An 18,836-nucleotide genomic window follows, 5' to 3' on the forward strand; every position below is an offset into this window, starting at 1 on the left:
TTCCTTCCTTCCTTCCTTCCTTCTCAGGACTAAGAATGCAGAATTGCTCAGGTTGACTCAGCTTTCCATCCTTCTGAAGTCGGTAAAATGAGGATCCAGATAGTTGGGGACAATAGGCTGACTCTGTAAACCACTTAGAGAGGGCTGTAAAGCTCTCTCTCCCTCCCCCCCCCTCTCTCTCTCTCTCTCTCTCTCTCTCTCTCTCTCTCTCGTTCTCTCTCTCTCTCCCCCTCTCCCCCTCTCTCTCTTTCTCTCTCTCTCTAAATTCAAGCAACTTGTTTAATTAAAAACAAACTGGGAAGCTGTGCCAATACCAGCATTTGCCTGCAAAGATCAAGAGGAAAATTAGAGGGAAGCTGTTAATGGCTGTATCCAGTTCTCTGAGCATCCCAGTGAAGCTAGCCAGAGGGAAAGCAGATAAACAATCTTCAGATGAAACAATTAAAGTTCAATCACATGCCAATCAGGGACATGGCATTTGGGAGCAGAATGAAGTCACAGCTTATTTAGCAAGCCTCCAACCAGGGGATCCGTATGAAACCAACAAGACGGGCTTTAATCTCTAGACCAGGTTGAGTTTTGAGACCTAGAAATTTCAGCAAAAATGCATACATCCATGCCTAGGCAAATACATACAGGTGGTCTTGACTTACCACCACAATTGAGCTCAAAATTCCTGTTGCTAAGCAAAATATTTGTTCAGGGAGTTTTGCCCCCATTTTACGAAGTTTTTTGCCACAGTTGTTAAATGAATCACTGCAATTGATAAGCTTTAAATTCCAAAATGCCCAGCCTACTTTGCCTGCTGCAGTGTAGGTAGTCCTCAACTTACGAACATATATATGTTCCCCAGTCAAAAGGAGATAGATAGGATGGATGGATAGGATGGATGGATGGATGAATAGATGGATGGATGGATGGATAGATAGATAGATAGATAAATAGATAGATAGATAGATAGATAGATAGATAGATAGATAGATAGATAGATAGATAGATAGATAGATAGACAGACAGATACATAGATAGGATGGATGGATGGATGGATAGATAGATAGATAGATAGACAGATAAATAAATAAACACACAGAGACAGATATAACAGATAGATAGATGATAGACACACAGATAGATAAATAGACAGACAGATAGATATATAGACAAATAGATAGAAGATAGACAGATAGATAGACAGATAGATACAGACAGATAGATATAATAGACAGACAGATAAACAGAAAAATAGACACACAGAGACAGATATAACAGATACAGATAGATAGATGATAGACACACAGATAGATATAATAGACAGACAGATAGATATATAGACACAGACAGATAGATGATACAGATAGATATAATAGACAGACAGACAGATAATAGACAGATAGACAGACAGATGATAGATGATAAACAGACAGACAGACAGATAGACAGATATAACAGATAGATAGATATAGCCAGTCCATTTATCTGTAGTGAAGCAAGCAAGCCTTCTATGAAAACATGAACCTCTTCACTGGGTAGTATATATATATTCTCTCTATATATTTTCTCTATATTCATATTCTATATATGTTTGTTCCGTTTCCTAATCTAACAACATCAGGCACAAGTTCCGGCAGTGTTCTACTGTTAATTGAACATTTCACAGTCACACAGGATGCATGTGAGGCCTCCAGGCAATTATAATCCCTCATTACAGCAAGCTGGGCTTGGTTCAATTTCCTCACTCAGGAAAATTACTTAAAAATAATATGAAATCTTTGTCCCTCCCCAACGCTGTTCCAAAATAGGCTCGAGGAGCGTAAGAAGTGCTCTGCTTTTATGTCCAATTCTAAATCCACTTAAAGCAAGGCTTTGACTAGTAATATGTTCCTAGACCTGGAGGCTTAATTTAAAAAAAAAATTGGGGGGTGGGGGGACTGAACCTGGAAGGTCCCGTACACACAACACATCTTCTAACACCGGCTGTCATATTTTATCTTCAGCGGTTGATGATTCAGGGTGGTTTTTTTTTTCATCTGCATTTTTTGTCTTCTGTTCTTGTGAACAAACAAGACTGTTTTTGCAAGAGTGGTGAACACCTCTAGCTCAGGTGTAGGAGGGGCTTCACCCGAGCTCATCGCTCGTTCTCCGAGCTTGCGGGTTGGTGTTCAAACGTTTCATTACCAGGCTAAGTAACATCTTCAGTGAAGTTGAAATCTTAACAGTTTATTGAATAGACGACATCGTAATGTCGAAGCAAAACCAACTCTGAGGTTCCCAGACACCAGTTCATAGAATTAAACGGGTAATTTCACTGGCCAAACACCCAATCTCTCACATAGTCCATGTAAACAATTTCACTTTGTTATGGGAACCGTCTCTTCCTCTCGGCACCTGCTGTGGTGTCCTTGGAAGGGTTTCAGGCTCTCAAGGTCTTCAGCGGAATCGTAGAGGTTTCGTTTCTCCATCTAGCCCCTTCTAAAGCAACACCTCCCCCCCTACTCTAAGGGCAAGTTGAAACGAAGAGGCATGCAGCTGCCAAAGTTTCATTCTTGACAGCAGATTTACTAATCAACCATTAAACTAACTTAACTGTGGCGATCCACTTAACAACTGTTTGCAAGAAAGGTCCTAAAGTGGGGCAAAACTCAGTTCACAAATGTTTCACTTAGTAACAGAAATTTTGGGCTCCGTTGCAGTCATACGTTTTGAGGATTGCCTGTATAGGATCTGAATGCATTCTATGGTGAATATATTAAGAGCAAAAATCAGCACCATGGAGAGATCCCAGTAGGAATGGAACTAGACCAGGGACTACAAAATAATAATAATAATAATAATAATAATAATAATAATAATAATAATAATAATAATAATAATAATAATAATACAGCAGTAGTAGTAGTAGTAGTAGTAATAATAGTAGTAATGAGGAGAAGGAGGAGGATGGAAGGTACTCTGGAGGTCATCTAGTTCAACCCCCTGCTCAGGCAGAAAAACGAATCCCATTTCAGACAAATGGCTGTCCAGTCTCTTCTTGAAAACTTTCAGTATTGGCTGAGGGCCAAGTTTGAAGACCCCTGGATTAGATGCAGTTATTACAGGCAACTGACCTAGGCAACTGGAAAGGCGAAGAAGAGCACATGCGGGAATTACATCTTGTTGAAGGAAAAAGAGGCACCTATTGACTTTTTAAAGCACATATAACACAATTACAGCAGTTTTCATTGGCTTACAGATCCAGATCGTATTAGCCAATTACAGCTATCTTTGTTGCTTTAGAAAGATCGGTCTCTCTTCTCCCCCTTTCCATCCCCTCTCAATTCCTGGTGCACTTTGCTTCTTCTTCTTCTTTTTTAATTCCTGTGTGTGTTCCATCTGTCACATAGAAAGCAAGATCAAACAAATGAATGATCAATGTATTTATTTTGCCCTCCCAACTTGGATGGGCTTCAGAGGCACAAGTCAACTGCCCTGCTGGCTAAGATATATTGGAAATTGGCTCAATGCAAGTCAGCACACAGCAACTGTAATCTTCCTTGTCAACAGTCAAACAAGATAACATCTGGCTGTGCTCTGCCGTCCATTGGGATAGCCACCAGCTGCCCCTGGAAGATTGGTGGAGCAGCTGTACAAACCTGGAAACTATTTAAACAGTAAGAGAGCTGGAGGGAGGGAGGGAGAGAGGGGGAAAAGAGAGGAATGGGTGAAACTGCAAATATTGTGGAAGATTTTAGGAGATAATGACCAAAAATAAGTGGGTAAAGTAGTTGTCCCTACTAATGCAATGAAAACATGCCTCAGATGTTTACCCCTGAGAATTGGTGACACTTTCATCTTTAATAACTTGTCCACTAGCTTGTCTCCTGCTCTTAAATCAGCTTGGTTTGGCCTTCAGTTGCCTTTCTGCAAGACATCTGTTCCCAAAATAACATTATCAGGACGAATTGTGGGGTTCTTTGTGTTCTCTGAGCTTGATGGTTTTCTTGCAGATGTTTCATTACCTAACTAGGGAACATCATCAGTGCTAGAAGGAACCAGATATAAACACAGAGCAAACCCCACTCCCTTCTAGCATGATGATGTTACCTAGTTGGGTCATGAAATGTCTGCAAGAAAATAACCAAACTCAGAGAGCACCATGTTCAGCCCTGAGCTACAAATACACTCTTCTATCAATATCCGTGAGAATTATTGGTCATTACTCCAAAGTTTAATAGGATCAGAGATGACTGCAGTCCCATCCGGACAGTTATACATTTATCAGCTTCTCTCAACTGGTGTACATATATGTTGACATCTGAGGCTGAAGCAACTTGATTGGGCCATGCATGAATCAGAAGGATAGCGGGGAAAAAAAATCCGCTAGGAAAATTATGCAGGGTGCAAAAGATTTCCATCAGAGCTGCCAATGAATACCAATAAAACAGATTAATATCCTGTGGAAGAGGGGAGGAGGTGGGGCAGTCTCCCATCTAGACATAATGGCTTTTCAGAAGATGAAAAACACCAGGGACTGAGTGAAATGGCACCAAGAATGAGAATGATCTCTGAAACGACACTATTAAATACGGTTCTAAACTGTGGGGAAGAGAGGTAACTTTTAATGGGCAGTTGGCAGGGTGAGCTGCCAAGGAGAATCTGAAATGTTAGCCTATCCTGGCCAAGAAGCACAGAAAAAAACCCACAGCCCTCTCTAAGTGGTTTACAGAGTCAGCATCTTGCCCCTAAACAATCTGGGTCCTCATTTTACCGACCTCGGAAGGATGGAAGACTGAGTCAACCTTGAGCCGGTCAGGATCGAACTGCTGGCAGTGGGCAGAGTTTAGCCTGCAATACGGCATTCTAACCAATGGGCCTGAGGGTTCCTAATGCAACATTCAATGAACTACAGCAAGAGCAAGAGCACTTAGACTTGTATACCGATCCACAGTGTTCTACAGCCCTCTCTAAGCAGTTTACAGAGTCAGCCTTTTGCCCCCCAACAATCTGGTTCCTTGGGAGGATGGAAGGCCGAGTCAACCTTGAGCCAGTCAGGATCAAACTCTCTGACAGTCGGCAGAGTTTAGTGTCAAGGTTCCGATAAACAAGAGCAAACAAATCAGAACTCCGAGGCTTGAGATTTCCTCAAAGAAGATGTTTACTGGTTATAGAATATTGGCGCGGTCAAAAGTAAAACCAAGTCTGAAACCCCCTTCAAAGAGAGACAATATTACAAAGGTGAACTTCCCACCCCAATGCTATGCAATCAGCTACGTTCCCCAATAGACAAGTTTGGCAGGTTTTCTAACTAAATGCTCACACACACACCCATCTAACTGACAGAAATGACCTTGGTTCCCATGGGACAGTAAAATATTTAGACTAGTCAAGTAGTCTAAACTAAGGCTCCCATTTAGACTAATCAAGTAGTCTAAACTAAGGCAACCTAGAATGAGCAAAATGGCTGCAGCCAGATTCCTTGTAGAGTTGACCACGGCTCCTAATGCAACATCCAATGAACTACAGCAATAGCACTTAGACTTATATACGCTTCACCGTGCTTTACAGCCCTCTCTAAGTGGTTCACAGAATCAGCATATTTGCCCCCAACAATCTGGGTCCTTATTTTACCAACCTCGGAAAGATGGAAGGCTGAGTCAACCTTGAGCTGGTCAGGATCAAATTGCCAGCAGAAGTAGCCTGCAGTACTGCATTCTAACCACTGTGCCACTACAGCCTTTGGTTGGTTTCTGCTCGTTGCTTCTCTGGAGAAGATGAGACACATCTTTCTTTTAAGAAAACCAACGTGCTTCAACTCCTTCACTCCAGAAGTCAAGAAAAAAGCATCGATTTGCCCTCCTCCCGTCAGAGGCAGAAAATGTAGCAGTGGGGAGGTAAAAAAAAATTGGAGCCCGATGAAAAATGTAAAGCTTTCTGAAGCTCGGTTCCGATGTGGAAGGAGGAAATTGAATTTGCTATGTTCTCCGAGAGGTTGCACTTGATAGACATTGCAAGAGGGGCAGATAAGGTCATGGAAACTCAAGAAATATCGGATGCGGGGAGCAATAAAGAGAAGCAGTGCTTTCTGGGAAACCCTTCTGTCCTCCATCAAAAGCCGCTCGCTCCATTGTCTGGCAAGTGGAAAAGGCACTTCAGATTAGTTGTGTGTTTTTTTTTCAGAGGGAAAGTATAAGACGGATTCCCCACTCGGCTAAAGGACATGGGAGGGTCTTGCCTGATCATTTGAAAAACAGAAAGGGCTCAGCCTGTCGCTGTAGAAATTTCTTTGAGTGCTAGCTTTTTTTTAAAATTTATTTCCATTGATGGCCGTTGGTTCTGCTGCATTGTGTCAAAGGATGATTTTGATGTGGTTCTACTTGCGGTAAGTTTGCTACTTGGGTCCTCCAAACTTCCCTACCCTTTCTGACTCTGGCTGTTTCTCCAAATGAAAAAAATAAATTTCATAGGAAATGTTCTCCCCAGATGTTTTTTTTTTCTTAGAGATTCTCTTGAGAAAGCTTAAAGATCTTGGAGTTTGCAATAGTGGCGAATATCTGTAGCTGGCGGGTGACATTTACTTCTCTGAGCTTCTGGGTTGGTTTCCAAATGTTTCGTTACTAGGATGGGTAACATCTTCAGCAGAGTTTAAGGGGAGCCTAAATCTTCAACCCTAGTGGACAATCCCTTAAAGATGAGCCAGCCCTGTGCGGCACCTGTCAAAACAGCCAACACAGTTGTAGGCTGCATTAACAGAGGGATAGAATCAAGATCATGTGAAGTGTTAATACCACTTTACAATGCCTTGGTAAGGCCACACTTGGAATACTGCATCCAGTTTTGATCACCATGATGTAAAAAAGATGTTGAGACTCTAGAAAGAGTCCAGAGAAAAGCAATAAAGATGATTAGGGGACTGGAGGCTAAAACTTACAAAGAAAGGTTGAAGGAATTATGTATGTCTAGTCTGGTGAAAAGAAGAAGTAGGGGTGACATGATAGCAGTGTTCCAATATTTGAGGGGCTTCCATAAAGAAGAGGGAGTCAAACTATTCTCCAAAGCACCTGAAGGCAGGACAAGAAGCAATGGATGGAAACTGATCAAGGAGAGAAGCAACCTGGAACTAAGGAGAAATTTCCCGACAGTGAGAACAATTAACCAGTGGAACAACCTGCCTCCAGAAGCGGTGAATGCTCCAACACTGGAAATTTTTAAGAAGAGACTGGACAGCCATTTGTCTGAAATGGTATAGGGTCTCCTGCCTGAGCAGGGGGTCGGACTAGAAGACCTCCAAGGTCCCTTCCAATTCTGTTAGTTATTCTGCTATTCTTTTTTTTCCTTCCTTCCTTCCTTCCTTCCTTCCTTCCTTCCTTCCTTCCTTCCTTCCTTCCTTCCTTCCTTCCTTCCTTCCTTTCTTCCTTCCAGGTCCCTTTTCAAATCTGTTATTCTGTTATTCTAAAACCAAGGAGGTGATGATTGTGAAGATCCATTGGGAGATTTTTAAACCTGTGCAGAGTTTTGGCTGATGCTCAACATAGAAAAGGTCTACCTTCTCCTTTTAATTGGAATATTTCATGGGTCAGCTGTCTGATTTTGGGGCCCATCCGTCTCGGCTAAACAATTGTACTCGAAGGAGTTATTATTTAGAGAGCTCACAAATAAAAGGGCAGAAATAGCAGAAATAAACACCCAAGTCTGGATTTGCTAAGGCATGCAAATAAAGGATGTTTTCGTGCTGCAAATTAGCCAAGGGTTCAACGCTGGAGCTCTTTGCAAATGCCAAGGTGGAAAAGAAAAAAACTTATTTCCAAATGTCATGATTAAAATACCAGCGCACAGTTTAAACCGCAGAATTGTTTCTCGCCAAACGTGGGGATGATGACCCCATTTATATGTCTTTTTTTTTCAAAAAGGAACAAAATAAATTATGGATCGGAGGTCTAATCAATGCATACTGGTCTACAAGATAACATGCATTTAATACAAAAAAATAATGATTTGTGGAGCAACAGTGGATGAGAACAAACCAGCTTCTTGTCTATGTTTTTCAGAAATACCTGGTCAGTCACTATGTGACACACAGTGCTGGACAGGCCTATGGCCCTTTCTGACTGAGGACGCTTCATTGGTTTATCACTAAGTCAGACAGACGTAGATTATATCTGAACAATTAAAATGAAACATGGTCATTAACTGAAAAGTTGTTTAAGAAAACAAAGATAGCAATAGACTTATATACCACTTTACTTCACAGTACTTTACAGCCCCTCTCTAAGTGGTTTACAAAGCCAGCATATGCCCCCCCCCAATAATCTGGGTCCTCATTTTACCGACCTTAGAAAAATGGAAGGCCAAGTCAAAATTCTAAATATCAGAAGAAATTCATCTTATACATCTTTGATACTTTATCTGCTGTCAAATAGATCTTCAGTAACAATAATTTAAAAAAAACAATATTTTCACTCTTCACTCTCACAGTATTGCTGCAGTTGTGATACCGAAGGAAGAATGTTCTTACCAAAAACGTTCCTCCAATTGTCCAAATTGTCATGATGGAACAATTGTCACAAGAGGGAGGGATTTTTTCCCAGAGGACCAACAGACAACGCAACTTGGAATTTCTGGTAGGCAGGAAAAAGATGAAGGTAAACTCTCCCTAGACACTCATAGAGTATATCCATAGTTGTGGGGATAGTTGTTCCTTTCGTCTGGCAACATTCTGCCTGTAAGCAGAATAAAGGACTACTCAGAAATAACTCCACAAGTTGTTCTTGGCTCCTCAGGCTGACAAATATGGTTGCTTAGAGAGCATAGCTAAGTCACATTCTGGGAAGAAGCCACAGCTTTAGTCCAGAGAGCAGAGAAACAGAGGTTCTTACCATCAGCAATGAAGTGCTCGGGAACATGAAGGGTGACTTTGACCGTGAGTGGACAGGAGATCTGGGTGCCACAGACCATGGCCAGGATGCAAGAGCTCACAGCAATTAAGGTAAGGGCTGTCTTGTTCACTGGGCTTTTGAGGGAACCTGGAGAAGAGAAACAAACAAACAAGAAACAAGTCAAAAACTCAAAAAATATAGATATGGTAATTTATGAGAGAGGTGCTGCTTGGGCATTTCCCCTACGCTGTATTCCTGTATTTGAGAGGGATGAGAGGGGAGGAAGGTGAAGGGAGGAAGTAGGATGGTAAGAGGAGAAGGGGAGGGGAAGAGAGTAGTGAGGGGAGGAGAGAAAGAGGAGGGAAGTAGGGAAGGTATTAGAGAGGGTGGATGCAGCTTGGGGGGAAGGAGCAAGCGGCACCTATGGTTATGGTTATGGTTATGGTTATGATTATGAATTTATTTTATTTTGTAAAGTGAATTTTGTCATATAACTATGCTGGATAAATGGAAAATAAAAAAAATTATTTAAAAAATAAATAAATAGATTAAAAAAAACTCAAAAAAACCCATTCTCCCTACCCCTCCACTGAATTGTGTCCAATTCTTGGAGGTTGCCTTGAAAAGTGCCCTGTAGTTTTCTTGGCAAAGTTTTGACAGTTGGCCATTCCTTCTTTCCTAGGGCTGAGAGAAAGGGACTGGCCCAAGATCAACCAACTAAGGTGGGACTAGAACTCACTGTCTCCTGGTCTGTAGCCTGATGTCATAAGCACTACATCAAACTGGCTTGTCTCAAAGACATACAATATATGAAAAGCTCCAGGGTTTTGCACCAGTCCATCCGCCTTCAGAATATAACTAAAAGCCTATCAGTATTAGCTGGCATGACCACCCCTGAGACAGTTGACTGGATTTGTAGTCCAAGCTGCTGATGACCCCATGTTACCAAGCCCTGTTACAAATGAAAAGTTTCATATCTTTCAGAGTGACATCTTATCAACTGAAAGCAGAAGGACTTAAATGCAGACACACACCTCTCCCGTGTTACATTTTGATTCAAAGGAAATCCAGTAAAAAGATCTGATCGTTTTATTCCGGTTTTCAAGCAAAGATTGCCAGATCAGAGTATGTAGAAATAATAATTCCGTCTGTCTCTTAAGTACAATGACGGAAAAGGGCTTGGGGAACAGAACAGAATCCCGGCTATCAATTCATCTGTTATGAGCGGTTATGTATAATTCAGGGATTCTAGGAGATTGATAGAGAGAGATGGAGGATTCCTTTCTGCTCGTCTCGCTGGTCAGAAGGATGAATCAGTAGGTCCTGGCAATAACTGAGGAAGGAGATTGAGAGATGACACAGGATGTCCTAAAGATGCTCTTCAAAAAGCAGCTGGACTTTCTTTGTACCTTTGGGACAACCGTGATTTGAATGACTGAGAATTTTCATAGATACTCAACACAGTTCAAAGCAACTGTTGGTGTCAAAGACCCATTCTGCCCTGCCCTTGAAAGTTCCTATTCAAATATTTGTCCCTTTCTTGGAGGCCTTGTTTCATTTTGGAAGCCTGTTGAGTTTCTGATCTTTCTGGCCACCCATAAAGTCTCTGTCCTGTTATCTAGGTAACTTGAGCCATGGTGGTGCAGTGGTTAGAATGGAGTATTGCAGGCTGACTCTGCCCACAGCCTGGAGATCGATCCTGACCGGCTCAAGACTGACTCAGCCTTCCATTCCTTCCGAGGTCAGTAAAAATGAAGACCAGATTGTTGGGGACAATATACAAATCATGCTGACCCTGTAAACTGCTTAGAGAGGGCTGTAAAGCACTATGAAGCGGTATATAAGTGCTATTGCTATTTTGATGATCTACAGAAGATAAAGGGCGAGTTCTCTTCATGGTAAACCAGAAGTCCATATGAGTATGCCTCTCTTCCTTTAAGTTACCTTGACCTGCTCTGTTGGGAGGACTCAAATCCAACCCATGGGAAAAAGAAAAAAGAAGCAACTTTCTAAAGAAATGCAGTTCTGTCATACTTTCCCAAGAATTCAGCTCTCAACTTTTATGGCACATTAACTGATCTCTTTTAATCGACAAAGGAAGCTCAATGTACCAAATCACAAAAGTGCAATTTCCTAAATTCCAAGGGAACTGTCTCTCTTTTTATCTCCATCCAAGGCTAGACTGCATATTTCTCACACGCCACCACAACAAAAGGCGTGATAGATCCTCATCGCTACAAAGGATGAAAATCAACCAGCATTTTAGAACAAAGTTGAGTAGGAGTTGATGCACTAGGTGGGCAGATCCCTTCTCCCCCAAGTCATTTGTTAGTCACAGAAAACTGTTTCATCTTTCAAAGTTGCAGACACAAAGGGCCTGTAGGCAAGTGTGGGCTGACATTTTCAGACATCATGAAGACCATGACTAGCAGAGGTTGAGCAGCCCAAACATGGGAGACTGTTCTTGCTGTTTTGGTGGACCATGGAGCATTGAGGATGCCAAGAAACACCAGGAATTAAAAAAAAAAAAAACAATTTGTAACTGGCCCTACCTTTGAGTTTATATGAAACTGAACAAACAAGGATTTTACAAAAAAAAAAAAAAAAAGTCTAGTTCCCAGGGCGCTCTCTGGATGGATGGATGGATAGATAGATAGGCAGACAGACAGACAGACAGATACTAAATGATAGAGATAGACACAGATGATAGATAGATTATAGACGGATGGTAGATGATGAATGATAGATAGATAGATAGACAAGATGAGATAGAGATAGATAGATAGATAGATAGATAGATAGATAGATAGATAGATAGATGATAGGCAGATGATAGATGATAGAGATAGACAGATAGACAGAGAGAGATTATAGATGATAGAAAGATAGATAATAAATGATAGCGAGATAGATGATAGATAATAGACAGATGACAGATGATAAATTATATAGATAGAAGATATAGATTGATAAATGATAGATATAGACAGATAGGCAGACAGACAGACATAGAAATAGACAGATGATAAACAAATAGACAGAGACAGACAGACAGAGAAACAGATAGATATGCACGTGCCTGGGACCATCAACATAGCATCTGGACAGCGATATGCAAAGCTAGCACCAACATAAATGCAGAGATGAGTTTTATAGCTTTAGGATATGTTTATACGAGGAAGCAACAGCTTTAAGTATAGAAGAATTTTGAGCAGTCGAAAATAAGGCCATGAGGGAGAACTGGGGGGGGGGGTGAAGAAGCAGAAGAACTGGAGGATCAAAATAAGGCAGCCTCCGGCCAAGAAGTCTGTTTTGAAAGTAGAGAAGACTGATGAGGAAGGCTGAACCAAAAAAAAAGAAAGAAAAAAGAAAAACCCTTAAAAATAAGTATGCCTTCTTTTTTTAGATTGCAACCAAGCAACTTCCTATAACCAAGTCAATTAATTGCTGCTTAATTGGGCCTTAAAGGCTTGAGAGAGAAGAACCTCTGGAGAAGCTTCCAAAGAATGCTTTTCCAAATTAATAGACCCCATGATTTCTAGCCTCTGCCCTAAATTTATGTTGGCCTTAATTTGTTTCCATTTCAGAAGTTAAGGAGAAGAAGGAGAAGGAGAAAATATCCCGACAGCTAAAACAATTAACCAGTGGAACAAGCTGGGTGCTCCAACACTGCAGGTTTTAAAGAAGAGATTGGACAGCCATTTGTCCAAAATGGTCTAGTGCTCCTGCTTGACCAGGGGTTGGACTAGAAGACCTCTAAGGTCCCTTCCAACTCTGTTCCTATGTTATTTTATCAAGGAGAGAAGCAACCTAGAATTAAGGAGAAACTTCCTGACAGTGAGACGAATGAATCAATAGAACGGCTTGCCTCCAGAAGCTGTGAATGCTCCAACACTGGAAGTTTTTAAGAAGAAACTGGACAGTCATTTGCATGGGATGAAATAAGGTCTCCTGCCTTGAACATGGAATTGGACTAAAAGACCTCTAAGGTCCCCCCCAACTGTGTTATTCTGTTAATTTTTCAAGGAGAGAAGCGACCTAGAACTAACAAGAAATTTCCTGACAGTGAGAAGAATGAATCGGTGGAACGGTTTCTCTCTAGAAGTTGTGAGAGCTTCATCAGTGTGATTTTTCAAGATGAAATTGGACATCCACCTGTCTGAGGTGGTCTAGGGTCTCCTGCTTAAGCAGGGGGCTGGACTAGAAGACCTCCAAGGTCCCTTCCAACTTGGTTATTCTGTTATACAAATGGGCCCCAAAGGATTTTCCATCAAGGGGCAAAAAAAGGGATTAAACATCAAAGGAAACCGATGTGGTTATGGCCAACCATGTGAAGGGGAAAAAAAAAAAAACAGGACACAAAAATCATATTGTAAATCTTCCTTTTCCTTGCTAGTTGAAAAACAAAATGTCACAACCTATTTGGTGCCTTAAATCTGTTTTGCCCATGCAAATACACGATGTTCTTTGCCTCTTTTAGGGAGATCTCTGTCTTACCCCATGCTGGTTTTGTTCTAAAGGCTCACAGGGCTGAAGGAATATCATATTTTCTCTCTTCTCGGGAAGAAACCCAATTATGTCTTCTTGCTATCATAAAGTGTCAAGAGTTTACGACAGGAGAGAAGTTCCTTGTTGGCAAGATTTAGCCCTCCGCTTTATGTTTAATGTAAATGGCATACGGTGGGGAGCCAGGCCTATAAATATTTTAAGTAAACAAGACAAATGACCGTAGCTTTGGTTTTCATGGCTGGCCTCTGGCAGTAATAAATGCCTAACATAATATTCCCAATCCATTTCTGCCGCCGAGCAGGGGCTTCGGGAGACTGGTGGGCATTTGAAATTCTGGAAGGCCCTCCGGCCATTTTGAAAGGGTTCAGTTAGGAACAAGGAAGGTGATTTTGTTCATCCAAGATGTTGGTTTTGTGAGGGAAATATATCACTGCTTCACTGCGTTGGCCAAACATATATTTTTAACAAATAACCTGGAATGCGGTATGCGGTCTCCTGAGTTGAAGAATGGGATGAAAGTTACATGGCATTAGAATTTTTTTTAAAAAAAAACAGGCCTTGAGAAGAAGATAGTGTTGATCTATGACGCCAGATGAATTGATTTATTTATGATATTTCACCTTCATTATTTTGGGAAATAACTCAAGCCAGTGAGCATATCCAACATATTTCCAATTTTCCCCACAAACAGCAATCCTGGCCCAAGAGAGGGACTGGCTTTCCTGCCTAAGGTAGCACTAGAATTTACCATCACCTGGTGATTGGTCCAGAGTTGCCCACTTGGTTTTCATGCCTAAGGCAGGACTAGAACTCACAGTCTCCTAGGGATTGGCCGAAAGTCACTTGGCCATCTTTTGTGCCTAAGGTGAAACTAGAACTCACCATCTCCTACAATTGGCGCAAAGTCACCCAGCTGGCTTTCAAGCCTAACATAGGACTAGAACTCACCATCTCCTGGTGATTGGCCCAAGGTCACACAGCTGACTTTCATAACTAAGGCATGACTAGAACTCACAGCCACCCACCTGGTGCCTTAGCCACTGGACCAAACTAGCTCCCTCAGTTTATTAGCAAAAATGTATAAAGGTATCTCAAGTCAACATTGGAAATATGAAACACCCAACGAGACTTTTTAACATGCATGGTGGACTTGCAAAAAAGCCAATAAATTTTGGACACAAATACATGCAACGACACAAAGAATTTTAAAGATTAATATTCCAAAAACAAACAAAACAAACAAAAAACCCACCTCAAAACTAAATTAGAAAAGGCACACAGAAGATTCATTTTGTATTACGCTAGCAGCAGTAAGATGGAAGAATATAGAAAATCCCCCAATGAAAAAGAAAAAAAAATATGGATGTTTAAAAACATCAGAATTAAGCAAAATTGCTAAAATTGACCTGTTTAATCAGGGAGAAAACAAAGTGCTTTTTTGGGGGAGAGTAAAATTGTTATTATGACAAATACGGATGGCTCGTCCTTTCAAAATAATTATGGGTAAGACAAGGAACGAAATTAAGAAGGACATGTTAAGATGGGAGAAATTAAAACTGTCACCGCGAGGGAGAATTTTCCCTGATAAAAATGAGTGTTTTGCCTAGGATGGTGTTTTTGTTTCAAACAATGCTTGTTTTGACACCTGATGCATCATTTGAGCAACGGGGGGAAAAAGGTAGATCCAATTTGTACGGCGAGGGAAAAAAAAAAAAGAAACACCAGTTAAATATAGTGCTACAAGATGCAAAGGAAAGAGGAAGATTTTATTTCTTTCTTTTCATCTTCTCTTTTATCTTAATTTTGCATTAGCTCCGATTACAGTTAATTTCCCACTTACAACAAAAATGTATCATTTCAGGCAAGTGGCTGTCCAGTCCCTTCTTAAAAAAACTGTAGTATTGAAGCACCCACAACATCTGTAGTCAACTTCTGTTCCACTGGTTAATTGTCCTCCCTGTTAGGAAGTTTCTCCTTAATTCCAGGTTGCTTCTCTCCTTGATTAGGAATAGAATAGAATAGAGCTGGAAGGGACCTCGGAGGTCATCTAGCATGCCAGAATCAACCAGGTTGGTAGGCAGTTTGAGACAGTCTCTCTGTGTCCAAAACAAAGTATTTGGCATGTGGCTGAGTTATGATCAAAACCTTCAGCTTCTGAAATATATTCCTGAGTGTCAGCTGATGAATCTCATTTGCAAATTTCTTTTTACTGAAGTTACAGATCCCCAGCCTGTGACTTGCCTTGTTCTAACTTAAAATGCTGCTTCTTTCTCCTCCGAGCTGTTCCACTATTTTAACAGTGCTGAGACAAGGACAAACTTTTCATAAAATTGGAAACCTGCTCATCGACTGAATCAATCATCCTGCAAGAGCAAAATCTTCACTTTGACTTACGCTGGAGGCAAAAGGGCTTTGAAAGTCACTTAAAAAATGATATTGCTTGCCTTTATCTTCCCTGTTTTGCTTTTCTTCATTTAAAAAAAAAGAAAAGAAATATGCTTATATATTAACCCTAACATTCCAGGATGTAAGCTGGGAAGAGTTTATTTCAGTTGCAGAAATTATATATGGGACTGGAAAAAATTAGAACGGTGCGTCAGATTATTTGAGATTTAACTGCAATATATTCTAATAGGCCAATTGTCCATTGCTGCTCAGTTTGGCTTATTGCATCCATTGATACAGAGGAGGAGGAGGAGGAGGAGGAGGATGGGAGGAGGAGGAGGAGGAAGAAGCAGAAGCAGAAGAGGAAGAGGAGGAGGAGGAGGAGAAGAAGGAGGAGGAGAAGAAGAAGAAGAAGAAGAAGAAGAAGAAGAAGAAGAAGAAGAAGAAGAAGAAGAAGAAGAAGAAGAAGAAGAAGAAGAAGAAGAAGAAGAAGAAGAAGAAGAAGAAGAAGACACCAATCAGCAAGTATAGCTGGATGTAAGTCCTTCATTCCCTAAACCGATAAGGAATTTATTGAATACTGAATAAACTGCACCTGGCTTGGTTCATCTCGAGTACTAAGCTGTCCTTTATGACTTGGCCGGAATGTGCTGACTTCAAGTCAAGCCAGGCCAAGCAATCCCATCACAACTGAGTGCAATACACACATTTGGTCAATCTTCTTCTTAGACCACAATTCTTTCTCAACTGGGGATTGTAATACGGTGCATAAATATTTCTTCCTGTGGAATAAATTGCCCGAGGCCGACAGGAAACTGCACACAAGTTATACACCGCCTTCCCCAAACCCAACCATCTTCCTCCGATCATAATTCATCGCAGGGCAAATGGGAGACGATTTTCTTTGGCTTAAGCAGCAGGAAGTGCCGGCTAACACAACGGAGCAATCAGCACGTTCCACTCAGCCCAAAGATCCCTTGAAACCTTCCACTAATCTATCCCCAACTCTCTGCTGGTTGTAGGTTTTTTTTAAAGAAGCTTTAATGCCCGATGCATTAAAATAAATATACTTTTCCCCTTGTAGGAACTCCAAACGGCTGAAACATTGATTTCGCCTGCACAGTATGTTGTCAAACTGCGCAAGGAAATTGTGCCTTAATATTTGGAGAGAGAGAGAGAGATACAAATACCCAAAGAAGATGATGCTGGAATTTTTAAAAATAAAAACAGATGCATTTATTTGTCTGAAATGGTCTAGGCTCTCCTGCTTGAGCAGGGAGTTGGAGGAAGACCTCCAAGGTCCCTTCCAGCTCTATTCCAACTCTGTTTTTCTGTTATTCTGCTATGGAGATGGAGGAAGGGAGGGAGGGAAGGAAGGAAGGAGGGAAGGAGGGAAGGAAGGAAGGAAGGAAGGAAGGAAGGAAGGAAGGAAGGAAGGAAGGAAGGAAGGAAGGAAGGAAGGAATTGAGGGAGGAAAGAGGAGAAGGAGGGAGGGAGGGAGGGAGGGAAGGAAGGAAGGAAGGAAGGAAGGAAGGAAGGGGAAATTGAGGGAGGGAGGGAAGAGAGAGAGGGAGGGAAGGAAGGAAGGTGGCAGGGAAGGAAGGAAGGAGGGAGGGAAGGAGGGAGGAAGGGAAGAAGGAGGAGGAAACTGAGAGAAGGAAGGAAGGAAATGGGAACTGGATTTCTTTTTTTACATTTTCGATCTCATTTGCTTCACACTAGAATATTATTTAATAATAATAATAATAACAATAATAATAATAATAATGTTGGAAGGGACCTTGGAGGTCATCTAGTCCAACCCCCTGCTCAGGCAGGAAACTCTATACCATTTCAGACCAATGCCTCTCAACTCCAGAGGGAAGAGAGGATGGAAGGAAATTTACACACGTGTAACAGATTGGGACTACCTGATTCTCCTGTAAAGGGTCTTGTTCTAAAGACCAGATACAAGTACCGATAAAAGCCAGCATTTTCCTAACCTCTTAAAAGCCCCCAGGACGGCTTTACAATCAGACAGAGAGAAAATGCGAAGAAGTCTACACCAGCATGGGAAGAACCAAACTCTCCTAATTTGTCATTAAAAAAACCAAAAAACAAAAGAACCCCCTGCCAACTGGAGAAACCGAACGAAGGGAGAGGAGAAGAACGGGAACGCTTAAAAAATAAATCTGTCTCCTGTTTTGCCACCCTTGCAAATAAAACCCAAATAAAATGGGAGGAAATTTGCTGGAAGCCTCAAATCAAAGCCAAACCTGCTTATCTCAGCCATACAGTGCAGGGAACGTATCGCTGGACAGGATTGAAACCCAAATCCCCGCGGTATTAATTAGACTATAATGGGATGGCGATGTTGGTTTATGAGGCAATAATGCAGCTCCCGAGAGGCCAAAGTGAAGCCACGTGGAGTCTGTTATCCCAATAAAAGGGCCGTTTGAATTTCCAAGAAAGGAGAAGCAAAGACTGGCAAAAGTGAAGCGTCTACTCCAAGGACGGTCAAAATATTCAACTATAGTTAAGAAGCACCAATTATCTCTCTTATGGAATAGTTACTGAATAACAGAGCTGAAAGGGACCTTGGAGGTCTTCTAGTCCAACCCTCTGCTCAAGCAGGAAACCCTATACCCTTTCAGACAAATGGTTGTCCAATGTTTTCTTCAAAACCTCCATTGATGGAGTACCCACAACTTCTGGAGGCAAAGCTGTTCCACTGATTGTTCCCGATGTCAGGAAATTCCTCCTTAATTCTAAGTTCGTTCTATCCTGGCTTAGTTTCCATCCCTTGCTTCTTGTCCTGCCTTCTGATGCTTTGGAAAATAAATTGACTCCCTCTTCTTTGGGGCAGCCCCTAAAATATTGGCAGATGCTATCCCCTCACCCCTGGTCCTTCTTTTCATTAAACTAAGAATACCCGATTTCATTCATCGCATTATTTAGCCTCCAGCCCCCTGATCATCTTTGCTGCTCTTCTCTGCACTCTTTCCAGAGTCTCAATGTCTTTTTTTTTTTGGTGACCAAACCTGGATGCAGTTTTCTAAGTGTGGATTTACCACGTTTTTATAAAGTGGTGCACAAACACTTATCACACGACCT

The 18,836-nt window shown here is 41.4% G+C and overlaps 1 protein-coding gene across 3 annotated transcripts in view; it reads right to left on the reverse strand.

Annotated features, from left to right (window-relative positions):
* The window catches only part of ASTN2 (astrotactin 2), a 187,622-nt gene that overhangs the window by 117,003 nt on the left and 51,783 nt on the right, over positions 1 to 18,836 (reverse strand). For all 3 annotated transcript variants that reach the window (XM_039364280.1, XM_039364278.1, XM_039364277.1), the window contains exon 6: positions 8,850 to 8,996. In XM_039364280.1, the coding sequence (XP_039220214.1) occupies positions 8,850 to 8,996 (147 nt within the window). The remainder of the gene's footprint in view (positions 1 to 8,849; positions 8,997 to 18,836) is intronic.

The sequence above is a fragment of the Crotalus tigris genome, unplaced genomic scaffold, assembly GCF_016545835.1.
Source record: "Crotalus tigris isolate CLP2741 ecotype Arizona unplaced genomic scaffold, ASM1654583v1 scf7180000019718.230237, whole genome shotgun sequence".
Lineage (NCBI taxonomy): Eukaryota > Metazoa > Chordata > Lepidosauria > Squamata > Viperidae > Crotalus > Crotalus tigris.